The 26,321-nt window shown below is 45.1% G+C and overlaps 5 protein-coding genes and 1 non-coding gene across 9 annotated transcripts; 4 read left to right on the top strand and 2 right to left on the bottom strand.

Annotated features, from left to right (window-relative positions):
• The first annotated feature begins 1,993 nt into the window (after window positions 1-1,993).
• LOC120667256 (tubulin gamma-2 chain) lies at window positions 1,994-6,482 on the top strand. Of its 2 annotated transcripts, none has more exons than XM_039947342.1 (12): window positions 1,994-2,423; window positions 3,072-3,272; window positions 3,429-3,540; window positions 3,747-4,147; window positions 4,394-4,447; window positions 4,529-4,633; window positions 5,096-5,170; window positions 5,246-5,290; window positions 5,373-5,501; window positions 5,686-5,790; window positions 5,866-5,927; window positions 6,106-6,482. In XM_039947342.1, the coding sequence occupies exons 1-11, from the start codon at window positions 2,295-2,297 to the stop codon at window positions 5,917-5,919; spliced, it is 1,410 nt and encodes a 469-aa protein (XP_039803276.1). In that variant the 5' UTR covers window positions 1,994-2,294; the 3' UTR covers window positions 5,920-5,927; window positions 6,106-6,482. The 2 variants fall into 2 exon arrangements, with proteins under 2 accessions (XP_039803276.1, XP_039803275.1); XM_039947341.1 differs by having other exon boundaries at window positions 2,019-2,423; window positions 5,863-5,927.
• A 262-nt stretch (window positions 6,483-6,744) lies between these two features.
• LOC120667257 (dnaJ protein ERDJ3B-like) lies at window positions 6,745-10,865 on the bottom strand. Its single transcript, XM_039947343.1, has 10 exons — window positions 10,564-10,865; window positions 10,147-10,295; window positions 9,941-10,067; window positions 9,190-9,307; window positions 8,864-8,980; window positions 8,692-8,778; window positions 7,879-7,938; window positions 7,704-7,781; window positions 7,289-7,360; window positions 6,745-7,207 (listed from the first exon to the last, which is right to left on the bottom strand). Exons 1-10 carry the CDS (start codon window positions 10,644-10,646, stop codon window positions 7,049-7,051), a joined length of 1,050 nt encoding a protein of 349 aa, XP_039803277.1. The 5' UTR covers window positions 10,647-10,865; the 3' UTR covers window positions 6,745-7,048.
• A 1,752-nt stretch (window positions 10,866-12,617) lies between these two features.
• TRNAN-GUU lies at window positions 12,618-12,691 on the top strand. Its single transcript has one exon. It is a non-coding gene; the product is annotated as a tRNA-Asn (tRNA).
• A 1,105-nt stretch (window positions 12,692-13,796) lies between these two features.
• On the top strand, window positions 13,797-17,782 carry LOC120667255 (protein disulfide isomerase-like 2-1). Its single transcript, XM_039947340.1, has 11 exons — window positions 13,797-14,157; window positions 15,042-15,126; window positions 15,311-15,408; window positions 15,489-15,544; window positions 16,042-16,159; window positions 16,256-16,283; window positions 16,378-16,469; window positions 16,725-16,881; window positions 16,965-17,089; window positions 17,208-17,307; window positions 17,396-17,782. The coding sequence occupies exons 1-11, from the start codon at window positions 13,991-13,993 to the stop codon at window positions 17,462-17,464; spliced, it is 1,095 nt and encodes a 364-aa protein (XP_039803274.1). The 5' UTR covers window positions 13,797-13,990; the 3' UTR covers window positions 17,465-17,782.
• A 349-nt stretch (window positions 17,783-18,131) lies between these two features.
• Window positions 18,132-20,978, bottom strand: LOC120667254. Its single transcript, XM_039947339.1, has 3 exons — window positions 20,768-20,978; window positions 20,055-20,152; window positions 18,132-18,954 (listed from the first exon to the last, which is right to left on the bottom strand). Exons 1-3 carry the CDS (start codon window positions 20,900-20,902, stop codon window positions 18,312-18,314), a joined length of 876 nt encoding a protein of 291 aa, XP_039803273.1. The 5' UTR covers window positions 20,903-20,978; the 3' UTR covers window positions 18,132-18,311.
• A 213-nt stretch (window positions 20,979-21,191) lies between these two features.
• LOC120667253 (scarecrow-like protein 9) lies at window positions 21,192-25,506 on the top strand. Of its 3 annotated transcripts, none has more exons than XM_039947336.1 (4): window positions 21,192-21,310; window positions 21,883-21,950; window positions 22,214-22,292; window positions 22,451-24,988. In XM_039947336.1, the coding sequence occupies exon 4, from the start codon at window positions 22,852-22,854 to the stop codon at window positions 24,658-24,660; it is 1,809 nt and encodes a 602-aa protein (XP_039803270.1). In that variant the 5' UTR covers window positions 21,192-21,310; window positions 21,883-21,950; window positions 22,214-22,292; window positions 22,451-22,851; the 3' UTR covers window positions 24,661-24,988. The 3 variants fall into 3 exon arrangements, 2 of the variants coding, with proteins under 2 accessions (XP_039803270.1, XP_039803271.1); XR_005672114.1 differs by lacking the exon at window positions 21,192-21,310 and adding an exon at window positions 24,990-25,506 and having other exon boundaries at window positions 21,317-21,950; window positions 22,451-22,537; XM_039947337.1 differs by lacking the exon at window positions 21,192-21,310 and adding an exon at window positions 21,317-21,667.
• Window positions 25,507-26,321: the final 815 nt, after the last annotated feature.

Raw genomic sequence — 26,321 nt, 5'->3', positions numbered from 1 at the left:
GCACGTCTGGGAGTTTTAGTATCACCGGATGAACCGACGTAAGGCAAAATGTACTCATCGGTGCAATGACAGAGATGGCCTGCGGGCTAGGGTTTGGCACCGGATGAACCGACGATAGGAAGTTTGAATACGTCGGTGCAATGGCAGAAGCAGACCAAGGAAAATGCATACATCGGATGAACCGATGATGCACCGGTTAATGGCGTCGGTGCAGTTGTCCAGAGAGTTTGTTTTTCAAGGATCAGAGGACAGTTGCACTCACCGGTTAAACCGACGATAACATTACATACACCGGTCGATTGCGTCGGTTGATTGCCCGTACACGTAACGGCTAGTTTTCAGTGGGCAGTTTAGTATCACCGGTTAAACCGACGATGGCGATTTGGGGAGCATCGGATTAACCGGTGTTAAGCACATTTCTGGCAGCTTTTCTCCAACGGCTATATTTGCTTGTGCTGCCTATATATACCCCCAAGGCCGCACCATTTGAGTGTGCTGGAGTTCAAGGAAGTATACAAGAGCTAAAGATCATCTCCAACCACCATAGAGCTTCATTGTACATCATATAGGCTTAAGCACACTTGTGAGAGTGCTTAGTGCTTGTTTAGGCTTAATTCTTGAGAGAACTAGCTTGAGAGAAAGTCTTGCTGCGGCAAGCAACTTGTGTACTCGTCGTGTGACCCTCCGACTTGGTGTGGAGTGGCAACGACACTTTGTGCGGGGAAGGAGGCCCCTACTTGGTGTTAAAGCTCCAAGATAGTGAAGACGGTGCCGTGGTGACGCTTCGAGATAGACGGTGGCGGTGACCTCGTCTTTGTGACTTGGCGTCACTTAGCCTTTGCTTGTCGGGAGCCTTGGAGGCGTGGCAAGACGGTGATCAAGCGAAGAGACTCGGCATCCCACTTGTTCTTTGTGAGCAAGTGGCCGTGGACGTAGGGAGGGACTTTGGTGTCCTAACCGAACCACGTTAAATCGTGTGTCTTGGTGTCTTCACGGGAGTTTGCATATCCTCTCCCTTACCGCTTTACTTACCGCATTACGTTTCCGCATTTACTCTTTCTTGCTTACCTTTACTTTCCTAGTTAGTTTGATTAGGATTGGCTATAGGTTGCAAGTCTTTTGGGGTAAGTAGAGGGTAGCATAGATAAACCTTAGTCATAACTAGCATGTGTAGGACGTGTTAGGTTTATCTTAAGCAATTAGATTGAGCCCTAGGATAGAAAAGCGATTAGCGACCCTATTCACCCCCTCCCCTTCTAGGGTCGGACACCCCGGTGATCCTTACAGGCGGCTCCGCCGCCTGGGGGCAGGGGCCAGCGCCGGCCCGCGCGCGGTGCCACTGCCACCGTCGACGAGAGGAGCCGTGGCCGAACTCGAGGGGGGCCGCCGCCTGCGAGGACGAGGATGTCGGAGCTCCCCGCCGCCGCCTGCGACGTTGCCCCACCGCGGCCGACTGAGCGCCGTCCTGGCCTGCTCCGCCGCCAGCCACACCTCGCCGGGGCTCCGGCCCCTCCGCCGCGGCTCGCCTCGCCGGCAGCGCAGGGGGGAGAGAGGGGGCGGCGCCGGCTAGAAATAGGAGGCGGAGGCGCGGTGCAGGGGGAGAACGGGGAGAGAGAGAAAGAGAGAGGGGGGAGGGTGGAGCACGCGTGGCGCCCAGCAGCCACGTGGATCGGACGTGGCGGTCCACGTAGGCGGTCAACACTGGTCATATGTGTTTTGGACCTCAAGTAACACACTTGAATAGATTGTGGACCTATAAATGCATTTTCGAAGTTCATGGACCTAAATAGAACAGGGCAACTAGTTTAAAGACCCCCAGTGCATTTTACTCTATATGATATAAATCACCATAGATTATCTAGATGAGCCTTCCTACTAACCATCCAAATGATGTTCCCTTCGAATTATCTAAAACTTGTTGTGTCTTTTTCAAAAAGAAGGCTTTTTATGCTGAGATAAACGCGCGAGTATTGCTGAAGCGCCAAACTGCAGAAATCACTTTGCTTGCGGTGCCACCCCTAAAACCCCTGGAAATTCGAAAATTTCCGCCCATTTCATTCCTCCGCTTCTCCTCCGTCTCTCTCGCCTCGTCACCTCTCCCGCGCCCACCCCCCACAAATCTCACTCACAGTTGGTGCACGCTCGCGTCCAAACCAAGCAAACCCAAAACCCTAGCCTGCCGCCGCCGCTGCCGGCGGGGCTCCCTCCGGTCTCGTCCCCGGCCTACCCTAGCCTCGCAGCAACCCTAACCCTACCCGCCTTCGCCGCCGCCGCCGCCGGAGCAGGGGGGCAAAATGCCGCGCGAGATCATCACGATCCAGGTGGGGCAATGCGGGAACCAGATCGGGATGGAGTTCTGGAAGCAGCTCTGCCTCGAGCACGGCATCGGCAAGGACGGACTCCTCGAGGACTTCGCCACCCAGGTGCGTCGCGCGCCCCATCCCTCCTCTCGTCACGGGCTGGCTGCGGTGTGCCCGGCGGTTGACGTTTCTGCGGGTGGCCGCTCGAGATCAGCGCTGCCAGTGGCCTGATCTGTGCGGTTCATGGATATGGCGCGGAGGTTCGTTTAGGTTTCAGGGTTTACTGAGGCGAGGTTTGGTAGTTTGTCTCTGGAGTCTGGACCTCAATTGGAGCTAGAATTTCTTTTTTTTTAGGTCATTGGAGCTAGAATTTCGATAGGTCATGCTTAACAGCTCAAGTCCTACGAGAGAATTTCGGATATTTCAATTGGTATTGGAGGTTTGGTACTGGGGTTAGCTTGTCTTTAAATTTGACATAGTATCCTTTATCCAATCAATAGGGATTAGTGTTTAAGTGGCTTTTGGTATAGGAGTATAGTGTTAGATTTAGCTGGAATAAACGAGAAGTGCATACAAGAAATTGAATGAACAGTTTGATATAATGTATTATGTAACACCCATGCTCCATGTGCTTTGTTATACTGATTGCTGGAAAGTGCAGCTGCTATCAAATTGTGCTTCATCAGTAGTATCTGCCATTTCCATTGATCTTCGATATTGTGGTGGTTGGATTAAATACAGCCAACTCTGATTTCTAAAATTTGCCTGCAGGGTGGTGACAGGAAGGACGTCTTCTTTTACCAGGCTGATGATCAGCACTTCATACCCAGGTCTCTTCTTATTGACCTGGAGCCAAGAGTGATCAATGGAATTCAGAACAGCGAGTATAGGAATCTGTACAACCATGAGAACATATTTGTCGCTGAGCACGGTGGTGGTGCTGGGAACAACTGGGCCAGTGGGTATCATCAGGTACAGCTGTGCCACATTTCTCCTTTTTCACCTAAGGCTTCCAGTGGGTGAACCAATATTGTAGGCTTTGTAGATCAATATGTTATGTAACCAGGCCAATTCCACCCTTTTGCGCTTTAGAAACAAATACTTAAATGTGCTTTCATATTCTCATAGGGTGAACAAGTTGTTGATGATATCATGGACATGGTTGATAGAGAAGCAGATGGAAGTGACAGCCTTGAGGGTTTTGTCCTTTGTCACTCTATTGCTGGTGGAACTGGTTCAGGTTGGTTAAATTGGCCATCATAATTTGATTAGGTTCCTTAGTATTTTGCTATTCACCTGCCACTTTTCTGTTGATGATTGCGTGTTGTAATCGGAGTATTTCTTTGACTCACTGTACATTTGGATGCTGCCTTATTATCATGAAACATTAACAGTTATTCTGCTACCATTTTTGTAATTTAGTCCCTGTTGCCAATGTTAATTCAGGTATGGGTTCTTATCTGTTGGAGACATTGAATGATCGATACAGTAAAAAGCTTGTGCAGACATATAGTGTCTTCCCCAATCAGATGGAAACAAGTGATGTTGTCGTCCAACCTTACAACTCGCTTTTGACTCTGAAGCGGCTGACACTGAATGCCGACTGTGTGGTTGTTCTTGACAATACGGCTCTTAATAGGATTGCCGTGGAGCGTCTTCATCTATCAAATCCTACTTTTGCACAGACAAACTCTTTGGTCTCCACAGTTATGTCTGCAAGCACAACTACTTTGAGGTACCCTGGATATATGAACAATGACCTGGTTGGTCTTCTTGCCTCCTTGATCCCCACACCAAGGTGTCATTTTCTGATGACAGGTTACACTCCATTGACCGTTGAACGGCAGGTAATTTGATGACCTCTTCCTCAGCTGTTAGCCTGTTACATTGGTTCATGTGGCATGTTTTTTTTTTCACATTTTGTAACATTTTATGGACTCTCTAGTTAGTTGTGTTTAACTGTTGAGTGTGGACTACAATTTGGGATGCTTCATCACAAGAATTAAGGAAACTAGTTACATTTGTGCCTTTTGGGATCACAATGCTAAAACATTCATTTCATAACTATTGGATCCACATTTTGTCAATGTCAGGTTAACATGATACGCAAAACGACGGTACTAGATGTTATGAGAAGACTTCTACAGGTATTACTTATCTCTTTAGGATCGGTGCATAACTCTCTTTTTCTTTATGAACTTTCAAGCTTTATCTATGGTATATTGCAGACAAAGAATATAATGGTGTCATCATATGCTCGGACAAAGGAAGCCAGCCAGGCTAAATACATTTCCATACTTAATATCATTCAAGGAGAGGTGGACCCTACACAGGTACAGTCTTGAATGAATTTTTTATTGCATTCTGGTTTTATCTAAGTGAATTGAATAGGACATAGGGTTGCCAATTACTTAATTATTATGATTCAGGAGGTATAGATGTGTGGTAAGTTGGTCAACTTCTGAATAAAAAATTCACAATAAAACATGGAACTGTCATACCATGCACTTGTGACATTCTCTGTCAAACTTAATGTATGAAGCTGCTTCAGACATATGAAACAGTTTCAGATGTGTCATTTATCAATATGTTGAAAATAAGCACAAGTGTACTTTGTACCTACCTTTTTCCTGTACTCCTTTGTGTTGTCTGTACTGGCTGAAAAGTGAAAATATCATGGACTTTCGCTCCACAATATACAAGCATGAGTCTCATGTTTGTTATTTGAATGATGTTCTTCTTTGGCTTAAGATTTTTAACCCAATAACTCTTCTTTATATTGTGGAATTGTTTAGGTCCATGAGAGTCTGCAAAGGATACGTGAAAGGAAGCTTGTTAACTTCATAGATTGGGCCCCTGCAAGCATTCAGGTTATCACACAACTAGAATAATTTTTAGCTTGCTTTTTTCTTGCATTTTATTTATCAGCATTTCAACTGTGACAGGTTGCCTTGTCAAGAAAATCCCCATATGTTCAAACAACACACAGGGTAAATGATCTCTCCGCTATCATCCACTCCATCTCTGCTCTTTCCTCTTTTTTAGTGCTCAACTAACTATCGGTATCTACAGGTAAGTGGTTTGATGTTAGCAAATCATACTAGTATACGGCACTTATTCAGCAAATGCCTGGGACAATATGAGAAGCTAAGGAAAAAGCAAGCCTTTCTTGACAACTACCGGAAGTTTCCTATGTTTGCGGTAAGAACACATTTCTATCAGTTTTGAATTCTGCTACCATATAAGTTGTTCTGAATTACCTGATGTGCGAGGTTTATGCTTGTTTCTCACTTTTACATAGTCTTCTCCTGTGTCTGGCACCATGTAACTCCAACAGTTCCTTTCTTTTGCCCAATGAACTGATTTACATGACATCTTAATGCAGGACAATGATCTCTCTGAATTCGATGAATCTCGAGAAATAATAGAGAGTCTAGTTGATGAGTACAAGGCTTGCGAATCACCAGATTACATTAAATGGGGAATGGAGGTCAGTTTGCTGCAATTTCAAAATCTTTAAGTTAACTTCATATATGAAATGCTGAGTGAATCTATGCTATAGCAGGATACTGGAGAGGCAAATGTCGCGGCCGCATTGGATTCTAAGTTAGTGGTGTAAATATCAAGGTAATCTCTCAACACTAAACACTGTTAACACTGAAATATCTTGATGCACGGTGTACCAGCATCTAAAAGCGGTTAATACTTGATACAATTTAGCTTCAGTTATGCATCATATACTGCAAGGTGTGGTGATCATTATTGTTGTTCTGGAAACCATGCTGAAAGAGCTTCCTACATGCAGGTCCTGCTGGTTACCCAAAGATTCAGCTGTAGCTGTCCAGTAGTTATCAGTTCGATGCTGCCTGCTCATCTAGATCTCATCGGGGTGCTACCAGAGCGGGTCACGCTCTTGTTTGCAATCTTGAAGTTTGCTTCCTTTTTTTTTCCCCTTGTGTGTGTGTGTGTGGCTATGTACATGTCGAAACCCACTTCCTCTGATCTGTGCTGTTCCATGGTCTTGTTCTAGCTGCCCATCATTGGTGGCGATGCATTCCATGTTCTGTTCTATAACGCTGATAGCTAGGTTCATATAGTTTGGAGCGCCTGCCCGTCCTGTGACACTATGCCCCTGTTTGTTTCAAAGCAAGATTTTATATAGTCCAGCTATGTGCTAGATCATGGATGGCCCTATTTGTTTGGGCGTTTGCGGTGTGTTTAATCCCCCTGAGCGAGTGAGCGTACAACCGCGCTTGCGCTTTTCAGGTACGTGCTTCAGCATCGGCGCTGTGAAGATGCGCGTCGCGTTTCTGGGAAGCTCTGAAACAAGCAGGGCGGATCCAAACATCTCATCAACTTTTATTCTACCGTGTCTTCTCCGCTGAAGATGGGATCTGCTTTGTAATAAACAGAGCAAAAGGGACAGACAGAGTCTTCGACAATCTGCAAGTAGAATAAGGATTTCGGAATTTTTTATACGCTAGTACAGTTCTGTAATCAATGTATTCTGAATTCAAAAGGGTACAAATACTCTGGTACACTTTTGTTGCACTTTCTAAAACTACGCTGAGCTATTAAGGACATGGCAAAACAAGGGAAAGAGAAACGAAAACTGAGCCGCTGGCATTAGCAACGCAAAATCACACCCAGAAACACAGCTGCCCGCTCCTTTCTGTGCAAGCTACATGGAAAATTTCCGTGAGGCAACCGCCCCCGAACTATCTGTAGCATACGAGCGCAAAAATGGTCTACACCAGAATGTCCTTCAGCTTTGCCTTCTGGTCGTCAGTTAGCGTTTTCGGGAACACCACCTCGAATGTGACGTACAGGTCGCCTTTCTTGTTGCTTTGGTACAGCGGCATGCCTTCGCCTTTGAATTTCCTTATCTCCTTAGGCTTAGTGATACCCTGTGAATCCGTGAAAATTGAAATAAGCTGTCAGCTGTGCCATACAACAATAATCTTGCTGCTGGGTGGCCATGTCTTTACCTTGGTGCCGATTTCCACGAGATGGTTGTCAAGATGCTTGATAGTCTTCTCGAAACCAACCAGAGATTGCAGCTGAAACAGCAATATGCGATTAGAGGGGGAGAGGGAACTGACAACACGTCTTGCAGGGAAAACTAGAGAGAATTGTTGGAGGCCACAAGTTGGATTCAGGAGTACAAACATGGCCTTGTCTTCCTCTTCCATATTGGTTCTTTGAGAGGGCAAGTTCAAGATGAAGTAGTAAGTTTAGATCAAGTTTATAGATAAATTAGTGGCCAAATTACAAACATGGCTTTTATTGAACTCATTCAGTCAGCAGTAACAAAAAAAAATCTTTGGTCCATCTGAGATAACCATGCTTTTCCATAAAGATGTAGAACATGCACTAATGCACAGGAAAGTAGAAGGGCAGTACCAGGGAAATTGTAACTGTTGCATGCAGGTCATTGCCTTCTCTTCTGAAGCGCCCATGTGGTGCTGTTCGGATCCTAAACTGCTTGTAAGGTTATTTAACAGAAGGCCACAATTAGTAAAACGTGGTGGTATCCCTAAGGAAATTATAATCGAACAGAGACAGGGGCAAACCGAACCTTCAAATCACCAGGTTCACCATCAATCTTAGGTTCACCTTCCTCGAAAAATAAAACCTCCTGAAAAAAAAACAGATGAAGCTACCATAGAAATATAGAAGTGCAAAAGAACCTAATAATGAAAGATTCACTTGACCAACCCCTTACAAAGTGGTAGACTATGGCCTGCTAACATTTCACAAAATTGATGCCTTGGATGTATCAGATGTTCAAAACAGAGTTCAGGCAGAACACAACAAAAAATGGTCTCAGAGGGCAAATGAAAGACATTCAGATGATTAACCCTCAAATTAGCTCCCCACGGAATCAGACAAGGATATTACCCTTGTAGTGTTAGCGTGTTACAAATCAGAAACATGGCATCTTGTCTGCAGGATTCTCTTTAAGGAAACTCAAACATACAGGAGAAGCTATGAAGACTTATTTATTATGTTTCTATGTGAGCCCAAGGTCGCGACGACTGCTAGCAATTCCAAACCTACCATGTCACAAGCAACACTGGTGGGCGCTGGCAAGCAGTAAACCAGCCAGTTTGTTAGAATAATCCAGTTTTCAAAAATTGTAAGCAACAAAGTGATCAAAATCAAATGGCTTTCTTAAAGCAATAGTTTCACACATTTAGTGCAGCTTTGTAATCAAGTACATGATAAGAAGCAGCTGTGTCATATACCTACGTTTGTACGTGATAAAGAAAATATGATATAGCTAATATTGATATAATATAGGATTAATGGCACACACACAACAATATGTCAATATGGCAAAATACAGCCGAAGTTAGCAATTGGAGGACAGAGAACAGCTGATTCACACCTGTCCATCTTGCATTCCCTTCTCAATATCAACAGTCAAAAATTCACCTTCTCGTACAAATTTCACATTTGGACATTGATCGCAGACCTTAAAAAAAAGCAAATATCCTCAGTACAGAAAAACTATGAATGGATTAAAATATGGACTATGCATAATGTAACTAGAAAAACACCTGCTCAGTCATCTGTTGATACATTCCAGGACCAATTTGTCGATGGTAAACTTCGTTCCTACAGTTGCATTTCCTCTTTCCTGGTGCTGGTTTTATGACATTTTTCTCTCTCCAAACCTATCACATGGGAAAATAAAAAAGATAAATACTCCTTTTCCTGTATGCAATTATGCATGACACAGTAAAGCTTAATTAAAAAAAATACTAGGAAAAATATCCAGACAGAACATTCTTCAAAGCATGTCTGGAATTCTGACAGGACAAAAATGATAAAAGCAAGGTGAAAACTTAGCTATACTTGTCTGTCAGCTATACAAATCTGTTACCTTTAAGGAACCACCCATGTACAAATCCTCTAGTGAAGCCTCCAGCTCAACAACCACTTCGTCACCTTTTAGGATCTGTTCTTCCTCCTCTTCCGTTCCACCACCACCACCAAAAAAGCTAAGGAAATTTGTAAAAGAAAATATCAGCAATGTGAACACTAAATAATGAAAGAATGCTCAACCATTTGGGTTGCAGTAAGAACAGAGAAATTATTAGGACTTGCAATTGAGGTGCATCTAGCTAATGTTATTCCAAGACCTATGTTGTTATGTTGATCTGCGAAAAAAGGCAACCAACCAAGTAATTTCCGGACACAGCTTCAAAATGATTTATATACTCCCACCATCCAAAAGGAAGCGCCATCTTGGATTGCTGCAATCCAACCATCTAAACTTTGCCCATCGATACATGCTAGAGAATTTTCTGCAATCCAAAGCATCTAAACTTTGCCCATCTAAAGTTTGACAATTTTCAATATCATCTGTATGCTAGAGAACCATTTAATGCAAAACCCATGCTGACAACACATACTCTGACACACCAACCTAGGGTCAAGTGGGCAACACAAGACTTCTAGTGACCCGTTGAAGCCTGCACTTCATTATTTTCAAAGATCACTCTAAGTCTGCACAGCATCATTTTTATTAAATTTTTGATAGCTTCGATGAGTTAGCCCGGAGCCTCACTACCTACTGATATGCCACAATCAGAATGACAACAACAGCAGATGCTTGGTAGGATTCACCTCACCTGCTAAAGATGTCCTGAATGTTCATCCCACCACCGCCACCTCCCCGGCCTTGGAACTGCTTCAACCCCTCCTCGCCATACCGGTCATATATCTTCCTCTTCTCCTGGTCCGTGAGCACCTCATACGCTGCAAGACAACACGTCTGTCAAACTTCCTGCGCAATTGGTCTATCCATTCAGTTCAAACAGCACCAGGCGACTGTTACCGTTGTTGATCTCCGCGAAGCGCTTGTTGGCCTCCTCATTATCGGGGTTCTTGTCGGGGTGGTACTTGAGGGCGAGCTTGCGGTACGACCTCTTGATCTGATCCTCCGACGCGCCCTTAGGCACTTGCAGCACGTCGTAGTAGCTCTTCCTGCGCCACCGCCGTCAAAATTTCAGTCAAATCGAAAGCATTCTCGATTAAACGGGAGGGCGTCGAGCACACAGATCTCAACCCGATGTACCAGGAGCAGATAAAATGCTTACAAAATCAACATAAAAAACCCCGTGAATTCGAAGAAACCGAATCAAACCAGCAGAAAACGTGTTTCTATGCGCCTAATCGTTCAGGGAATAAAAGCGATGGGATCTCGAAGAAACGGCGCGAGAATCGATAGCTGATCCGCGCCCCAAACCCTTACCCGGCGATCGCCGAAAAGAGATGCAGGAGGACGAGGAAGGCGGCGGCGACCCGCGCCGCCCCTCCCTTCCCCGTTGCCGCCATCCCCGATCCCGCTCCCGCCACCTCGAGGCACTCCCTTGCTCCTCACACACGCACTCCTCCGGCCACCCGGCGGCCGCGAGCTCCCGCTCGGGGAGAGTAAAGGAGGCGTACGTGCGCGCGCGCGCCTGTGCCCGCCGCGGTTGCCTGTGCCTCGTCGCCCTCCTCGTCGTCGCCGGCGTCGCCTCCCCTTTCCGCCGACCTATTCAGTGGCTCCCCGCGGTTTAAAACTTTCTAGAAGGAATCGTGGGGAGAAGGGGGCGGGGGACGTGGAGCGCGTGACGTGGACCAATGGGCACCCGGGTGTTGGGCTCCGGAGCGAATGGGGAGGGTCCACGTGGACTCGGCCCCTGCTTTTGTGGTCAGGCCGAATCGCTAGGTGCACCCGGGCAGGGTGCACGTCAGCGGCGGGCCGATGGGGCCCGGGAGTTGACGTGGATGTCTGGTCAACGCCTTGCCATGAATCGCACGCTGCGGGCTCGAGGCCGTGTGTGGAACGGAACGGACGGTGGTAAAAGTAAACTCGTGTGACACGGAAGAAAGCTAATTACTGCCTTTTTTATAAGATTATTGCCTGGGTTAATCAGTCCATGCCGGATAGATTACAGATTTTACATCATTCATCAAGTTCAGGAAGATAGCATCCATGAGAAAACACCATTATTTTTAGATTAAAGAAGAATTCCGATCTTGAACATTCACATGTGAATGTCTACGGCCACAAAAAATTACATTAGCCACAAAGGTAAAAAATTACATAAAAACTCATACTCCAAACCTCCGAGGAACACAAAAAAAAAAGAAAAAAAAAGACAAAACAAAACAAAACAAAACAAAAGACTTAGCTTTGAACTTTTTCTACGTCCTTCATTCAACCTTGCTTTGGTCCTCAAGTAGAAACAAAAATCTCATATTAATTGTTTTCTTTGAAACTCTTGATGTAAGGATCATCGACGCTCTTATGCCTTCCAATCACCCTGTGATATAGAAACCGCATTGAGTCGATCTCTGCATCTATCCCACACCAAGAAGCAAAGCACGGTGACCAGCGACTCTCGGTAGCTCCTCCAGAATGGTCCAATAGAGCACCCAACGGAACCCCAACGGAGGGGGTAGGGTGGGGGGGGGGGCGACAATCGGAGGCAAGTGCCCACGGCGGCCACTGCAACGAAGAAGACGTCTTGAGCTCAGCCAAGAAGAGGATGACTGCACATGCCGAGGGCCATCGGAGTGCCACGGGCTGCCGCCGTCGTCAACACAGTCGCGGGTCGCCACCGTCACAGCCGCAGTAGCGAAGCACTCACTGGCGACCTGCAGGGGGCGAACCTCGCTCCCTATCACCAGAACACAAACGGCCCTGAGGCACCGCACCATTGGGGCACCCCTATAGGGGAGCCATGCTACAGGCGGGTGCCCACCAAGCCCCCACCGCAGGTTGCCACGCTCATGCGGCCGCCACCGTATACGCCTGCACCGTCGCCCCGGCGCCGCAGGACAGGTCTCCCCAACGACGCGACGACGAGCCGCGGAGGACGTCGACAAGTAGAGGGAGGAAGCTGGCCAGCATCTGCCGCGTTGCCTCCTAGATGCGGACAAATCCTTACCGCCGGTCATCCTCATCTCCGACCGGGCTTCCGACATCCAACTCCGGTGGCGGCAGGATCGTAAAGCGACGCGGGGAAAGATCCATACGCTGGCATTTCAACCATTGCAGTTTTTTCGGATAAAACTTCTTCAGAGCTGGAAATAGCCTCTCTAATTTTGTACTCGCCTCATCGGGTAACCACTACCAAGTTTGTGCAGAGATTTATTGGCTCATTTGTGTGTAAACATAATAGCAAGTGTTGATGAAAGCTGTTGGACAGCAAAGTTGAGCAAACATTGCAGTGGAACATGTATAGTTTTAGTGAAAGCTAGTATTTATAAATGCAAGAAAACATTAAATATAACAGAATTCATGAAAGAAACCAAGTAGCTGGAGTAGCTCAGTTGGTTAGAGCGTGTGGCTGTTAACCACAAGGTCGTAGGTTCAAGCCCTCCCTCTAGCGATTTTATTATTTCCTTTTCATTTGATTCAACAATTTTATTATTTCCTTTTGATTTCCTTTTGATTTGATTCAACAATTTTATTATTTCCTTTTTATTTCCTTTTGAATTGATTCAACAAGTACGTTTTTCCTCTTTCATTTTTGCTCATTTCCCTTTGATTTCCTTTTTTTGATGATTATTTCCTTTTGATTTGATTCAACAAGTACGTTTTTCCTCTTTCATTTTTGCTCATTTCCCTTTGATTTTCTTTTTTGATTATTTCCTTTTGATTTGATTCAACAAGTACGTTTTTTCTCTTTCATTTTTGCTCAATTCCCTTTGATTTCCTTTCTTTATTGGAACTTCACCTTTTTTTAAATTTCCTTTTGATTCAACAAGCATGCCCTATTTTCTTCTTTCATTTACTGGTGACCTCTTTGCTCGACATGCCACTCTATGATGGAAGATGTTTTCGCAATAGCAGACATAGTGAGTGATTCCCGACATCACCACACATTCGACCCTATTCTAAGTTCTGAATACTTTTTTAAGCTTTAGGATGGTTCTACATTGGAGGAGTACTCCCTCCGTTCGGAAATGATCTACATATTTTGACTAGAGAAAGTCATTCGAAGTAAAGTTTGACTTATTAATCACTCTTAGAATATAATGTCAATTACGAATAACTCAATGTCATCTCAAAACCTCTTTGAATACATATGTATTGACATAAATTTTATAAACTAATTATACATATAATTTAACTAATTATTAGTCAAAGTTTATAAAGTTTGACTTTCTCTAGTCAAAATATGTAGATCATTTCCGAACGGAGGGAGTATATTTTTACCTCTATCTTCAAAGTATGTTTTTCCTTTGATTTCACCCATTTTTATTGGACTTTTTACTCTCCTTCATTTAACTTTTGAACAAACTATTCTCAAGTTTTGGACTTTGCTAAGGCTTTATTAGATGTTAAATTTTTTGAGCCAAATTATTAGACGTCAATTCGATCTCTGTCATTGCAATTTCTGTGTTTCAAAGATATGCCATTACTTTACTACTATTCACATTCACAATTATATAATATCTCTACCATTACTTACCCGTTAAATGCGTTTCACATGCATTTTTACTAAATTGCCCCTTTCTTCTTCCTTCATCATCCCTCCTCTCTCCCGTTCTGCCGTTCATCCGCCAGGCAATGCATTTCACGAGCCCTGGCCCCACAGTTAGCTTCAAATTTAACCTTTAACCAGTATTAATCCCCCCCCGGCAATTGGCTTCACTCCACTCCTCTCCCTGACTTCTATTCCGTCATGGCGCCCCCTCAGATCTCCCGCAAAACCCTCGGCCTCCTGCTTCTCCTCGCCGCCGCTGCCGTCTCGCCGGCCGCCGCCGACGATGTGGTGGCCCTGACGGAGGCCGACTTCGAGAAGGAGGTCGGCCAGGACCGCGGCGCCCTCGTCGAGTTCTACGCGCCATGGTTCGCCACTCTCTCACCCCTTCTCGTTACCGCCGGATCTGGACCTGATGAATCAGTTGCGAGTTGGGAATTGAGTCAACCAGTCTGGATCCTTCTGCTGCGTGTCTGTTTCTCGTGGCTAAGTGGCAGGCTACGAGTTTTTATCAGTCATGGATCCTTCTTGCCGTATGAGATCCCGAGAGTTTGCCTAGTACAACATATGGGCGAGCCTTATATTACACAGAGAAAGTGTGGGATCTGATCCTCGTAGCTAACAAATTTGTGTTGTTTGATTGTTTTCGTCGTTGGTTGTAGCATGCCTAGTGGTTTGTTTTGTTCTAGTTTCTCATGAGGGCGGGGGAAGTTTTACCGTTAATGGTCTTAGCAGCTACTTTCTGGTAGAATGAAATGGGCCAAATCTTCTGTTCGATGTGCTGGTGATCTTATTTGCAGGCAGTTCATGAAGCACTATATGTTTTGATGTTCATTACATTAATGAATAAATCATCCACTCTAAGGTGATCTTCAACTGTTAAGTATTCTGATAAATGTGCTGAGCGACATGGGGCATTTAAATTCCTTTTAGGAGCTGAGGACTCAGGAGTCAGGATAAACTTGAATTCTGTCATGCTTGGGTATTGCTTCAGGAACTCTATTGTGTGCAATGCATTTCATTTGCTGAGAAAAGCTTCCAACAAGTGGTAGTGTTGCCAATCATATTGAGTGTTTCAGTTTGTTTGAAATATAGGATAGTATGCCTATATGCCATAATATGTAGAACGATCACTTTGAATTTTGTCTGCTTTTGTGATTGCTCACATATCTGCAAACTTTTATCTGAACATTTGTCTTTTAGTGACCTTGTTGTCTGGTTCTTTTTTTTCTTCTAATTATCTTTTTTTTAGGTGCGGCCACTGCAAGAAGCTTGCCCCAGAGTATGAAAAACTTGGTGCAAGTTTCAAGAAGGCTAAATCTGTATTGATCGCAAAGGTACATCTCATCCTTGCGAAATTTAGCATTTACCACCTTGTTTAGTCTCCTGCTTGAATGCTGATTTTGCAACAATTCTTTCCATTTACATCCCATGATTTTCTATGTTACCAAGACTTGTTTCAAATCTCTAATTACATTTCTTGGCTGTGAATTGACTCCGTTTTTCATATCCACTATCTAGGTTGACTGTGATGAGCACAAGAGTATATGTAGCAAGTATGGAGTTTCTGGATACCCAACAATTCAATGGTTCCCCAAAGGTTCTTTGGAGCCAAAGAAGTGAGACTGCATACCTTTTTGTTTCATACTTTGCTAGTTTTTTTAATTGTCATAATAATGTTAAATCTACACTTGTGCAGGTATGAGGGTGAACGTTCCGTGGAAGCCCTCACAGAATTTGTTAACAGTGAAGCAGGTGGACCTCGCCTGTTGCCAAGAACAGTTTTCAACCAAGCTGTCTTGTATTCTAAGTACCAAATTTGTGGAATATATGAAACATATATTTGCATTTACCACACTACGGGCTTCCCCTACTGTTTTGTTATCCCCTAACCCCCCACCCCACCCCCACCCCCGAAGGAAAAACAGATATCACTGTATGATTCTTTCAGTAAGCACTAAATCTCGAGCAATGAACATCAACTGAAATTAGCAACATGAGCTATTTACAGCCATCCTTTGCCCCCTTTGTTACATGTAGATTCTGTTGGTAACATTCTTATATGTTTTGTGGATCTGGGAAGTTTATCACTTTAATCTTGGATAGGCCCCTTGTTATGATGCAAGAGTTCTTCTTCTTAATTATGTGGTGTTATTTTATGCATATATTGGCATCTTTATTTTGATCAAAGTCATATCGAGTTGCTACATGTTGAAGAATTGATAATTGGCAACTAATGTATCCTCTTCCAGGCACCAATGTAAAGATAGCTGCAGTTCCTTCAAGTGTCGTGGTTCTGACTCCAGAAACCTTTGACTCAATTGTGCTTGATAAAACCAAAGACGTCCTTGTTGAGTTCTACGCCCCATGGTTGGTTATCATGTTCAACTTATACTCTCCACCTAAATCCTTTTCACCACACTGCTGTAATGAATTTAATTCCATTGATGTCCCTTCTGTCTACAGGTGTGGTCACTGCAAGCATCTTGCTCCGGTTAGTAGATAGAGTTAACTTGAAAGTTTCCAAATTATTGTAGCAGGTCTTCATTTTTTTATTGGAATATAACACAAACTTGTACTTGTTTTAGGTTTATGAGAAGCTGGCTTCAGTTTTCAAGCAGGATGAAGGTGTTGTGATTGCCAATCTTGATGCTGACAAGCACACTGACTTGGCTGAAAAGTATGGATTATGAATTGTCTATTTCAGTGGTTGTCATATACATTAGCTTTCTTTAATTTAGCGTTATTTCAGCATCATTTATTCATTTTACATCCTGATGGCATGTTTTCCCGAGGAAACATGGAAATGGTGCTTTCATAGTTTTATAGACTGCAAGAACTGGCACAAACTATTCCTACATTCGTGATATGTTTGGCTATGATCCTTTCTCCCATGATCACTGAAGGATTTTAATAATATATCTCACTTTTTCAGGTATGGTGTTTCTGGTTTCCCCACATTGAAGTTCTTCCCTAAGGGAAACAAAGCTGGTGAAGATTATGATGGTGGCCGGGACTTGGATGATTTTGTCAAGTTCATTAACGAGAAGTGTGGTACCAGCCGGGATTCAAAGGGACAACTTACTTCAGAGGTTGGTAAAACTTAGCAAATGCATTTTTGGTATTAGGTTGGATGAGCATGTAAACTGATGCATTCTGTTCATTGCTTCTGTAGGCTGGGCTTGTGGCAAGCTTGAATCCTCTTGTGAAGGAGTTTATCAATGCTGCAGATGACAAGCGGAAAGAAGTCCTTTCCAAAATTGAAGAGGATGTTGCTAAGCTCAGCGGTTCTGCTGCCAAGTACTAGCTTCTGCCTTTGCCTCACTATGTTTAAGGCTACTGGATTGGTCTAGCATTTTTTTATATAGGTAATAACATTGTCAAATTACAAGTAGTAACTCATTTGCCTCTAAACCAGACATGGAAAGATCTACGTGACAGCTGCAAAGAAGATTATGGACAAGGGCTCTGGCTATACGAAGAAGGAGACCGAGAGGCTTCAGCGCATGCTGGAGAAGGTGTGGAACAAAAGTTTTCATCCCTCATTTAATCGGCGAATGCTACTAATAAGTTTTAGAAGCTGATTTCCATATTTCATCTTTGCAGTCGATCAGTCCTTCCAAAGCTGATGAGTTCATCATCAAGAAGAACATTCTTTCGACATTCTCTTCTTGACTTTGATGATCCACGGCCCTTTTCTGCTAGTGAGCTAGGGCCAATAGCACAACCGCCACATGTCAGGAAAGGAAAACAGAAGAAATGGAATGATATCTAAGAAAGGTGGTAGTAAAAAATCCAGTAGTGGCAGAGGTGGATTTTTGTTTCTTACGAACTTGTACCCAGCTGCTCGTCAATGCATGTCCTTTTCTGGTTACAGGAATTGACTTAGTTTACTTCAGACGGAAGAGGTTTATGTAGCCATCCCCAGATGACACCCCATACTTTGTGTTTAATCCAATAAGTTGGTTATTCAGCTTCCGGTAGTTATTTTGCTTTAATATAATCTGGTGAAAGGCAATCAAGATGCATCTTATTTTGATTGGTCGCTCTGTTAGCTGGCAACATGGAAACGACATGCATTGCCGCTCTGTTATCATGCCGGTTGATATCAAACTATAGGTAATAAACTCAACGTGCTGATTCACAATACTGCGAGCTTCAGGACCCATTTGAATTCTTTTTTTCGCCGGTTCCTGCGGTAGCTGAACTGTTCCTATAAGAACAAAATTCCTTCCTTCTAGACACGCCCTCAATCTTGGCACTTGAGTTGCACATCCTGAGCAATGCCAGAGGCTGAGTACCAGTTTAAACAGGTTTGACGGTGAAAATACATATAATCAGATGGCATTGCAACACTCTAATGGTTTATTTCATTCAAATATTACAATACATAACAGTATTCGGAATGCTGATGCTCAAAACAAGACAATAGTTGATTTAGAACCATCAAAACTGCAACAAAATTAAGCAGAGTTATAATCCCCAAACGTTAACATGAACATGTCACAGTATGTTCTCTGTGCTATCTATTCTTATCCATACTGGTATCAAATTTACAATGGCTCTTGTCTTGCTTAAATTTTGGGTCATTTTGGCAATCGACTGACGTGCAGTTGCTGATGTAATCTATCTCATGCTCTGGTCTCCCAAAATCATGATCCGGCCTACGGTAACCAACTTCATCATCAATTGATTTACTGCAAGAGGGTGATCTTTCAGCCCCTTCCAAACCCTCTAGATGCTCATACTCATGTCCATCTTCATGGTCGTGAACATGTTCTTGTTCTTGTCTGATGCCAAATGGCAGATCATATGCATGGGGCCCTTGCACCCTCATTTGCACCGACCTCAGTAGTGCTGTTCGCCTCAGATCTGCCCCATGGCACATGTCGTTCGGCGAGGATGGGAACCGGCCTTCATTGTCGGAGCCACGTCGAGCATGAGAGCAGACTACTGATGAGAGGGAGCAGCTCGGGAGAGGGTACACATTCGAAGGTAACAAAGGACATTGTGGCTTCTGGTGACGGTGAGGAGATGACATTGGACTAGTTGAAGGGCTGATCATCGCATCAGGTTGACTCACACCGGGGTTTATTTGAGTGTCATAGCACCGGTAGTCATCCGAATCTTCTGACATTGGTGAGTATTGGGATAATATCTCATCCCTGAAAGGAGGCAAGTATGACCATTGATTATGAAATTCATATCATGTGCAGCCCGATATAACTGCCGATAAGTAAAAGTATCAAATCAGCGCAATAAAGACCACAAAAAACAAGATGATGCTTCTGAGTGTATTTTAAGTGCTCACTTGACAACAGTTCCCACATGGTTAACCAACTACCAACACTGCCATGGGCATAAATGTTCATAGTCACATGCACCATTCAAGTAATAACATAGTCATAAGATAACTTGACACGTTCTGGAACATGACAGAGACCTATTATGCTTCAAAAATGTCTGATGCTTAATTACTTTACATGTGGCTGCAACCACTGAATCAATTATGTGGAAGTGATCCTACTGTCTCCAGAGCATAGACAAATTATTTTCTGGTATATATGCATAGTGCAAACCGTACATAGATGTTTCGTCACAGTGCTTAGAATTATGAAGAATAAACTATTCATCTTACGGAATGCTAAATTGTAAGGGTGCGCTGGGCAACATTGCAAACATAAGTGTCGATTAATCTGAGGCAGAAATGGATGGAAATAGCAATTGAATCTGACAACACAATAGCATCCATGCTACAGAGGCCACCCAATATCCAGTAGCAATTGCACTAAAGCCTTCATCTAAGAACAATGCTTTGTTGTTTGGTAATTGTATTCAAAAGAAAAGCCGGATTTTCTCACTTGCACAAATATTTCCTGTTACCTAAATTTTCATTTAATAAACAGGCTTTCCCCAAGGCTTTTTCCCAGATAATAATTAGAGGAATTGGGGTGCCTTAAACTTTACAAATGCGCGATTGAAGGATCATGCATTTTAGGGGATGATGGATTAGCAACTTACAGTAAAAGTTAAATGAAACACTAACACTGTTTGTCTCATCTCACAACTAAGATGAACCATATATTTTGGTAGATTTAGTTTTGGAGAAAAAACTTTGTTGGGTAATATTGTGAGAATTTATCCCCATCTTCTCATTTTGAAGTCTACTTTTTTACGATGCGCCAGTACATGATGGAGTATGCATACACAAACAGTCATAGGCAAAGTGCTGTAATTAATGTATATGAGATGAGAGCACACAAACCTGAAGCACGAAGCAGTCTCTGACCTTGCAGGGGACACCATGATGTTGTCAGAGAGTGAATCCCCGACGGACAGTCCATTCAGGCTGGACGCCATTATCTGCAAATATTGGCAGATTAAGGAACCATCCACAGCGGAATGATAAACAACTCAAAAAATAGGAACGAATTCCTTAGAAAATTCTGATTTTTTTGAAGTAATTCTGATTTGGAGAGGAGAAAATAAGGATACAGAGCAATTTAACACCTAAAGTGCAGACTCGGAGCTACCAAACCACCCACTGTCCCAAAGGAATCGGAGAGAAAAGCAGAAGCGATTTTACAGAGCAGGAGCTGAAGAAAAAATCGGCATTCCTTTGAGGCCAAAGCTAGGTTTTAAGGCCGACCAAGGTTGGGAGCCAAAGAAGCAGAAATCGAAAGAAATCGACCATCAAGCACTGCAAGGGACATGCCGCGATCCAACATTCCAACTAACCCCGACCCAGGAGCCATCCGAATTCGAGGAATTAACCCCCCGAACCCACAGGCGGCGCAACACATTGGGGCCGAGAACCCGCTATATCCGAGGGAGGAATTGAGTAATTGACCAACAGCACCACCCGGAACCCGCGCGCCTTGTTCGTGCCCAACCCGAAACCGCCCGGATCGAACCAAGGACGAGCACGGTGGCGACGTGGGCCCGGAGGGAGAGAAGGGCGTCGGCGAGACGACCGACCTCGCTGAGGTACCGCTTGTGGGAGTGGAGGTTGTCGACGTACACGTCCTCCTCCGGGTCCCGGCCGCGCTTCCCGCCGCCGCCGCCCCCGGAGGACGGCGGCGACATTGCCGCCTCGCCGCTTCCTCCCGCCATTTCGCAGCGCGGGATCGCGGTGTTCGGGTGTGGTGAGTGAGGAGGGAGATGGATATGAGGAGGGGAGTAGAAGGGAACGTGACACCACACCACAGGAGGAGGAGGCGACGGAGGGACTAGGGAGCTTTCTCGAGCCGCGAGCCCGTGACGCTGACGAGCGCCGCAACATCCAGTGAGCCAGCTCCAGTGCTCGGCCCGGTTCGGCTCGTCGTAGCGGCTCAGCCGGCTGCTGAGCTCACGGTGGTTCGGCTTGAGAGCTGGCTAGTTTCAAGCCGTCCGATTCACAAGCGCGCTCCCCCTACGTCGGCCGCGGCTTCGTTCAGAATTCAGAAACCCGAGCCGCCGCCGGCGGCGGAGAGCATCGACGGGGAAATCGAGGCGGCGGAGGAGTGGAAGCGAGCGACTGAGGTAATGTCCCTGCCGCGGTCCCTCGGTTCCCTCCTCACCCGGAGGTTGTCGCCCCGCGCGCAGGCGCAGGCGGGGTCCTCGGCCTCGCCGGGGACCGTCACCCAAGGTGGGCCCATCGTCGGCGGCGGGGAGGCCAGCGCGCTCACTCCGCACCCTCGCTCGGTCCGTTGGTGCCGCGGGTGCGTTGGCTCGATTGGTTGGAGTTCTGTACTTCAGGAAAGATGCAGATGAGTCGGGGTACATACATACATTTGAGCAGAAACCGATCGCTCCCTTCAGATTTCCTCATCCTCAGCTCTGTTTCATGTGATCCACCACTAGCCATGAACCAAATTGGCCGGTGGACACCGTTAGAAGGTGTCTTTTGCTCCAAGCCATCATCCCTTGCAAGATTTCTTAAGAGCTAGTTGCGAAGTTTTCCTTAAAAACAATGAGACATTTAGTGCTGCTGCTATTTGGTTTGTTGGTATGGATTTGTTGAAATGCAGCTTGTTTCTAAACACAAGTTACCCATGATCCTACTGCAGTTGTTTACTTAATGTTCGCATATTATCTGTTGCTCTATTTTGCAGAACATGGAAAGCAGCAAACTTGTGCGAAGGAACTGAAAACGGCACAGGACGTTTGCAACACAGCTCATGTATGCAGAATTGGGTTTGAAATCTGAATAGCGTGCAACTTTTGGTGTCGTAGTGTCTGGGTCAATGGTCTGAATATATAATTCTAGTTTCTGGAGAGCCCATTTATGTCGTACTGTCCCTTTGTTCTTACTTTTCACTAGAAGTTGGGAACTCTGTTTCTTTTACAGTATTTCTGACCACCAGTATTTTTATATTATCCTGTAAAGGTTAAATATGTTTTCCACTGCATGACAGAATGTCCTTGCCTTGTCATTTTCAATAGGTAAAGGAAATTTTTGTTTGATCTGTGCATTATCCAGTTAGCTACCCATCGCCTTCATTACCAAAGCAGCATAGGAATTGTAAGTAGCCATCGTCTCTGTTATCAAGCAAATAACTTTGGTATCACCGAACACCTTTACTCGTCATATGTTATTGGAATCATCTTAGCACAATTATCTATACACCTGAAAGTCAGTTCTCCTAATGTTAATATATTATCTTTGTGTGCTGTGTGCAGAAGCTAGCTTTTGCAGCCATTATCCAAGGAACATTGGAAATCTAGCCAGCCATTGTGTCCATTATCCAAGCAGCATTGGAGTTACAGGTAGACATCACCTCTTGAATCATATGGATCTTTGTGTGCTGTGTGCAGAAGCTAGCTTTTGCAGCCATTATCAAAGGAACATTGGAAATCTAGCCAGCCATTGTCTCCATTATCCAAGCAGCATTGGAATTACAGTTAGACATCACCTCTTGAATCATATGGCACCTGCATACACATTTTTTTAGTAGGCACTTGCATACACCTTAACAAAGTCTGCTCTCTTTATTGATACATCAACCAAAAGCTATGGCATCACACCACTACCATTGATCAAAACGGCTATCACCACAGAGAAATTCTTTGAGAAGGGTGTCATGGAGCAGTCAGCACAGACATTATCTGTCTTCCTTAATAGTTTTTCTTCAAAGCCCGATGGTAGAATTGAGGGCAATCACTATGTCCCTAGTGACATGATCCTCCCTTACATCTCACAATTGCTCATGGAGGATGACATTGACGATACACTCTCTGATCACCCTGCGCTACTCCATGTGCAGCAGCCCTTTGCTCAAATCCTCTCCTCATGCTTTGGCTCCGATAATGGTGACACAGGGGAGGCCAGTAAGGATTTGTTGCAAGATGGTGGTGGTGATGAAAGGACACTCAACCTGGCCTTATCGAAGGGTACACATGCAGTGTGGGCGTTCTTGGAGGGCATGAAAGAGGCCCATATGTTCTTGCCCAGAGCAAATGGTTTTGGAAGGGGTGAACTGGTGAATCAAATGGTCGGGGAAAGCAGCAACCATAATAGGGCCAAGAAGAGGTATGCTAGCGATGACCATCTAGAGGAGGTAAGAAGGACCAGCAAATCTATGATGATGATCAAGGAGCCTAAGGATATTTGTGCTCATGAGATGTGGGATGATATTATGTCACATGGCTATGATACATACATCATCAGAGGCATGGAGCAGTTGCGCATTGCCATGGCCAATGAGGCGGAGAAGAACAGCAGGAAGGATAGTAGAAAGACGGTGGTGAATGTGGTGGACATACGCACAATCTTGATCCATTGTGCGCAGGCGGTGGCAGCAAACGATCACAAGAGAGCAGGTGAGCTACTGAAGCAGATCAAGCAACATGCATCAGAAACAGGGGATGTCACACAGCGACTAGCTCAATGTTTTGCCAGGGGGCTAGAGGCACGGCTAGTAGGCATGGGGAGCCAAGTTTGGCAGCTGCTCAGGGCAGAGCACATCTCAATTGTAGAGTTCCTCAAGGCACACAACCTCTGCATGACAGCCTGCAGCTTCAACAGGGTGATGCTTCTTTTTTCCACAATGACCATCTTGCAGGCCATGGTGGGTAAGAGAAGACTACATATTGTTGACTATGGTATGCATTACGGGTTCCATTGGGCAGAGTTGCTCCGCTTGCTGGCAAGAAGGGAAGGTGGACCACCAAAGGTGAAGATCACCGCCATAGGCTACTCGCGCAAAGGTGGACCAGAGAAGATTGAGGAGACCGGGCGCCGTCTCAGCAAGTGTGCCCATGAGTTGGGTGTGCCATTCCATTTCCATGCCATTAGGAAGGAGTGGGAGGAAGTTTGCATTGAGGACTTGGACAAAGATGCGGAAGATGTGCTCATCGTGAATGACCGCTTCAGTTTCAACACCTTGATGGACGAGAGCATATTCTTTGATGACCCAAGCCCCAAGGATACCGTCCTGCAGAACATCAGGAATATGAGGCCAGATGTTTTCATCCAGAGCATTTTGAATACCTCATATGGTTCCTCCTACTTGTCGCGATTTCGGGAGGCGTTGTCCTATTACACGGCAATGTTTGACATATTTGATGCAATCATCCCACGGGAGAGTAAAACGCGAGTGGTGCTGGAGCAGGATGTTTTTGGACGTTTTGCACTGAATATTATCGCCTGTGAGGGCGCAGACCTGATGGAGCGTCCTGAGAAGTATAAACAGTGGCAGGCGAGAAACCAGAGGGCGGGCCTGAGGCAGCTGCCGCTGGAACCAGCCATTGTTGACGTACTGAAGGACAAGGCGACGAGGTGCCACCACAAGGACTTTTTGATTTGTGAAGATGGCCAATGGCTGCTGCATGGGTGGATGGGACGCATCCTCTGTGCCCAGTCGGCATGGGTAGCTGAAGACACCTCTTAGAAATTAAGCTTTTGCTGAATCATACCATGGCCGTGATTCTTAGCTCCCTCAGAAGTACTCAGGGCTGGAGATACGGTCCCGATGAAAAAGACTTATGTGTTATTATATCAGTCGCTTATTGGTCGTGATTTTGATGAGTTCACACGATGTGTACCTCAGAAGGAAGATGAGTTGTTTAGTGATGTAGTATCTCTCATCCTGTGGACTATAACATATGTTTTAGCTGCCAATTGCTCGTGTACATTTTACTATTTTAGGAGGTTCAGTTCTGGTCGTGAACTCTGAAAAAGAAAGAAAATAATCATGACTAACTAGGCTCTTCCTATCAGGTGGTGCTCTTCAGAAGTGGTGCATGTGAGTCCATTGCGCTCAATGTTAACAGTTAACTGGTGCTGCACAAGCTATTCAGCGTTGATGAATTTGTTGCTTGAAGCTCTGCATGTTCCATATGCTTTGTTTTCGTTTTCTCCTCAAAGTTTCCCATTTAGAAATCAGAACAAAATAATGTGGTCACTGAGAAATGCTAGATGCCTATTTCAACCCCTACTTTGTCCACTATATATCTTTCTGATCACAAACCGATGGCACCACAGCGCAGCTTATTTGCTTGCTAGCAGTATTCAACTGTCGGATATGTGAATCAAACATGATTTTTTTTCTTTAGAAAATGGTTGCAACTCCAGCCTCTGCAAGTGCACATATCCGTTCTCTTATTACAAACTTTTCAGTTTTCAAGCTGACTAAATAAACGATACCAAACATGAGATGAGAAAAAGAATAAAGAATCAACATTCTCCTGATGTTCATTTGTTTTCGGTTTGCAAAACAAGGACATAGTGCTCAAAATTTGGCAACCTTCAAAATTCCTTCCTTCTCCCCCTGCTGTTTCTGAGGTGTGTTCTGTATTCTGATTGGATTCATCGAGCACTGCGTCCTTGCCATGCATAATCCATGTACCATGCGTGTATGCATGGAGCACTGCAGCTGGAAGCTATGTACTCCAAGCTATCTCTGTTTACACTCCAAGCTGAACTTCACTGTTCCTCACAAATAATCATCAGCTCTGACGAGCAGCTCTAACTCCAAGCTGGCCTCAGCTCAGCTCACTACTGTATGCGTTGGTCTGACCACATGCCACCCCGCAGGTGCTCAACCATCGCAAAGGTCCAGAGAAGCAATCTAGATACCTCGCCGGACCAGGCGCAACCCAAGTACCCAACGACCATGGCAGCTAGCTTCCACGCCAGGCCGCCAGCCGGTTCTTACCTCCGCCGCCGCGATTCGCCTAGCAGCTTCAGGGTTTCTTGCCTCCAGGCGCCAGTCTCGGTCCGCCACCGCTGGAGCGCGCCGCGCGCCACGAGAGAGTATGAGTGGGGATCGTTTTGTACCGAGGACGGCGGCGGGTGGTTGGCAGGTTAGATGTGCGGGCCTTTGCAGTTCCTGCCGGGGCGGAGGACGGACGGCGGCGGCAGCGGCGGCTGCAGGCTGCGCCGGGCGGAAGGTTATATGAAAATTGTAGAGGTTAAATTGTAAATATTCAGATCGTGATTAGATTCAATTTAGGAGGCTATACATAAATAAATAGGGGAAAATATTCAGATCGCGATTGCGAGCCAATCTAGAAGTGCATTTGCAAAAATTCCGATTCCGATCTCCCGTCC

This window comes from Panicum virgatum, chromosome 3N (assembly GCF_016808335.1).
Source record: "Panicum virgatum strain AP13 chromosome 3N, P.virgatum_v5, whole genome shotgun sequence".
NCBI classification, from domain to species: domain Eukaryota; kingdom Viridiplantae; phylum Streptophyta; class Magnoliopsida; order Poales; family Poaceae; genus Panicum; species Panicum virgatum.
The sequence above is the reverse complement of the archived record's forward strand: the minus strand, read 5'-3'. Positions and strand labels throughout refer to the sequence as shown.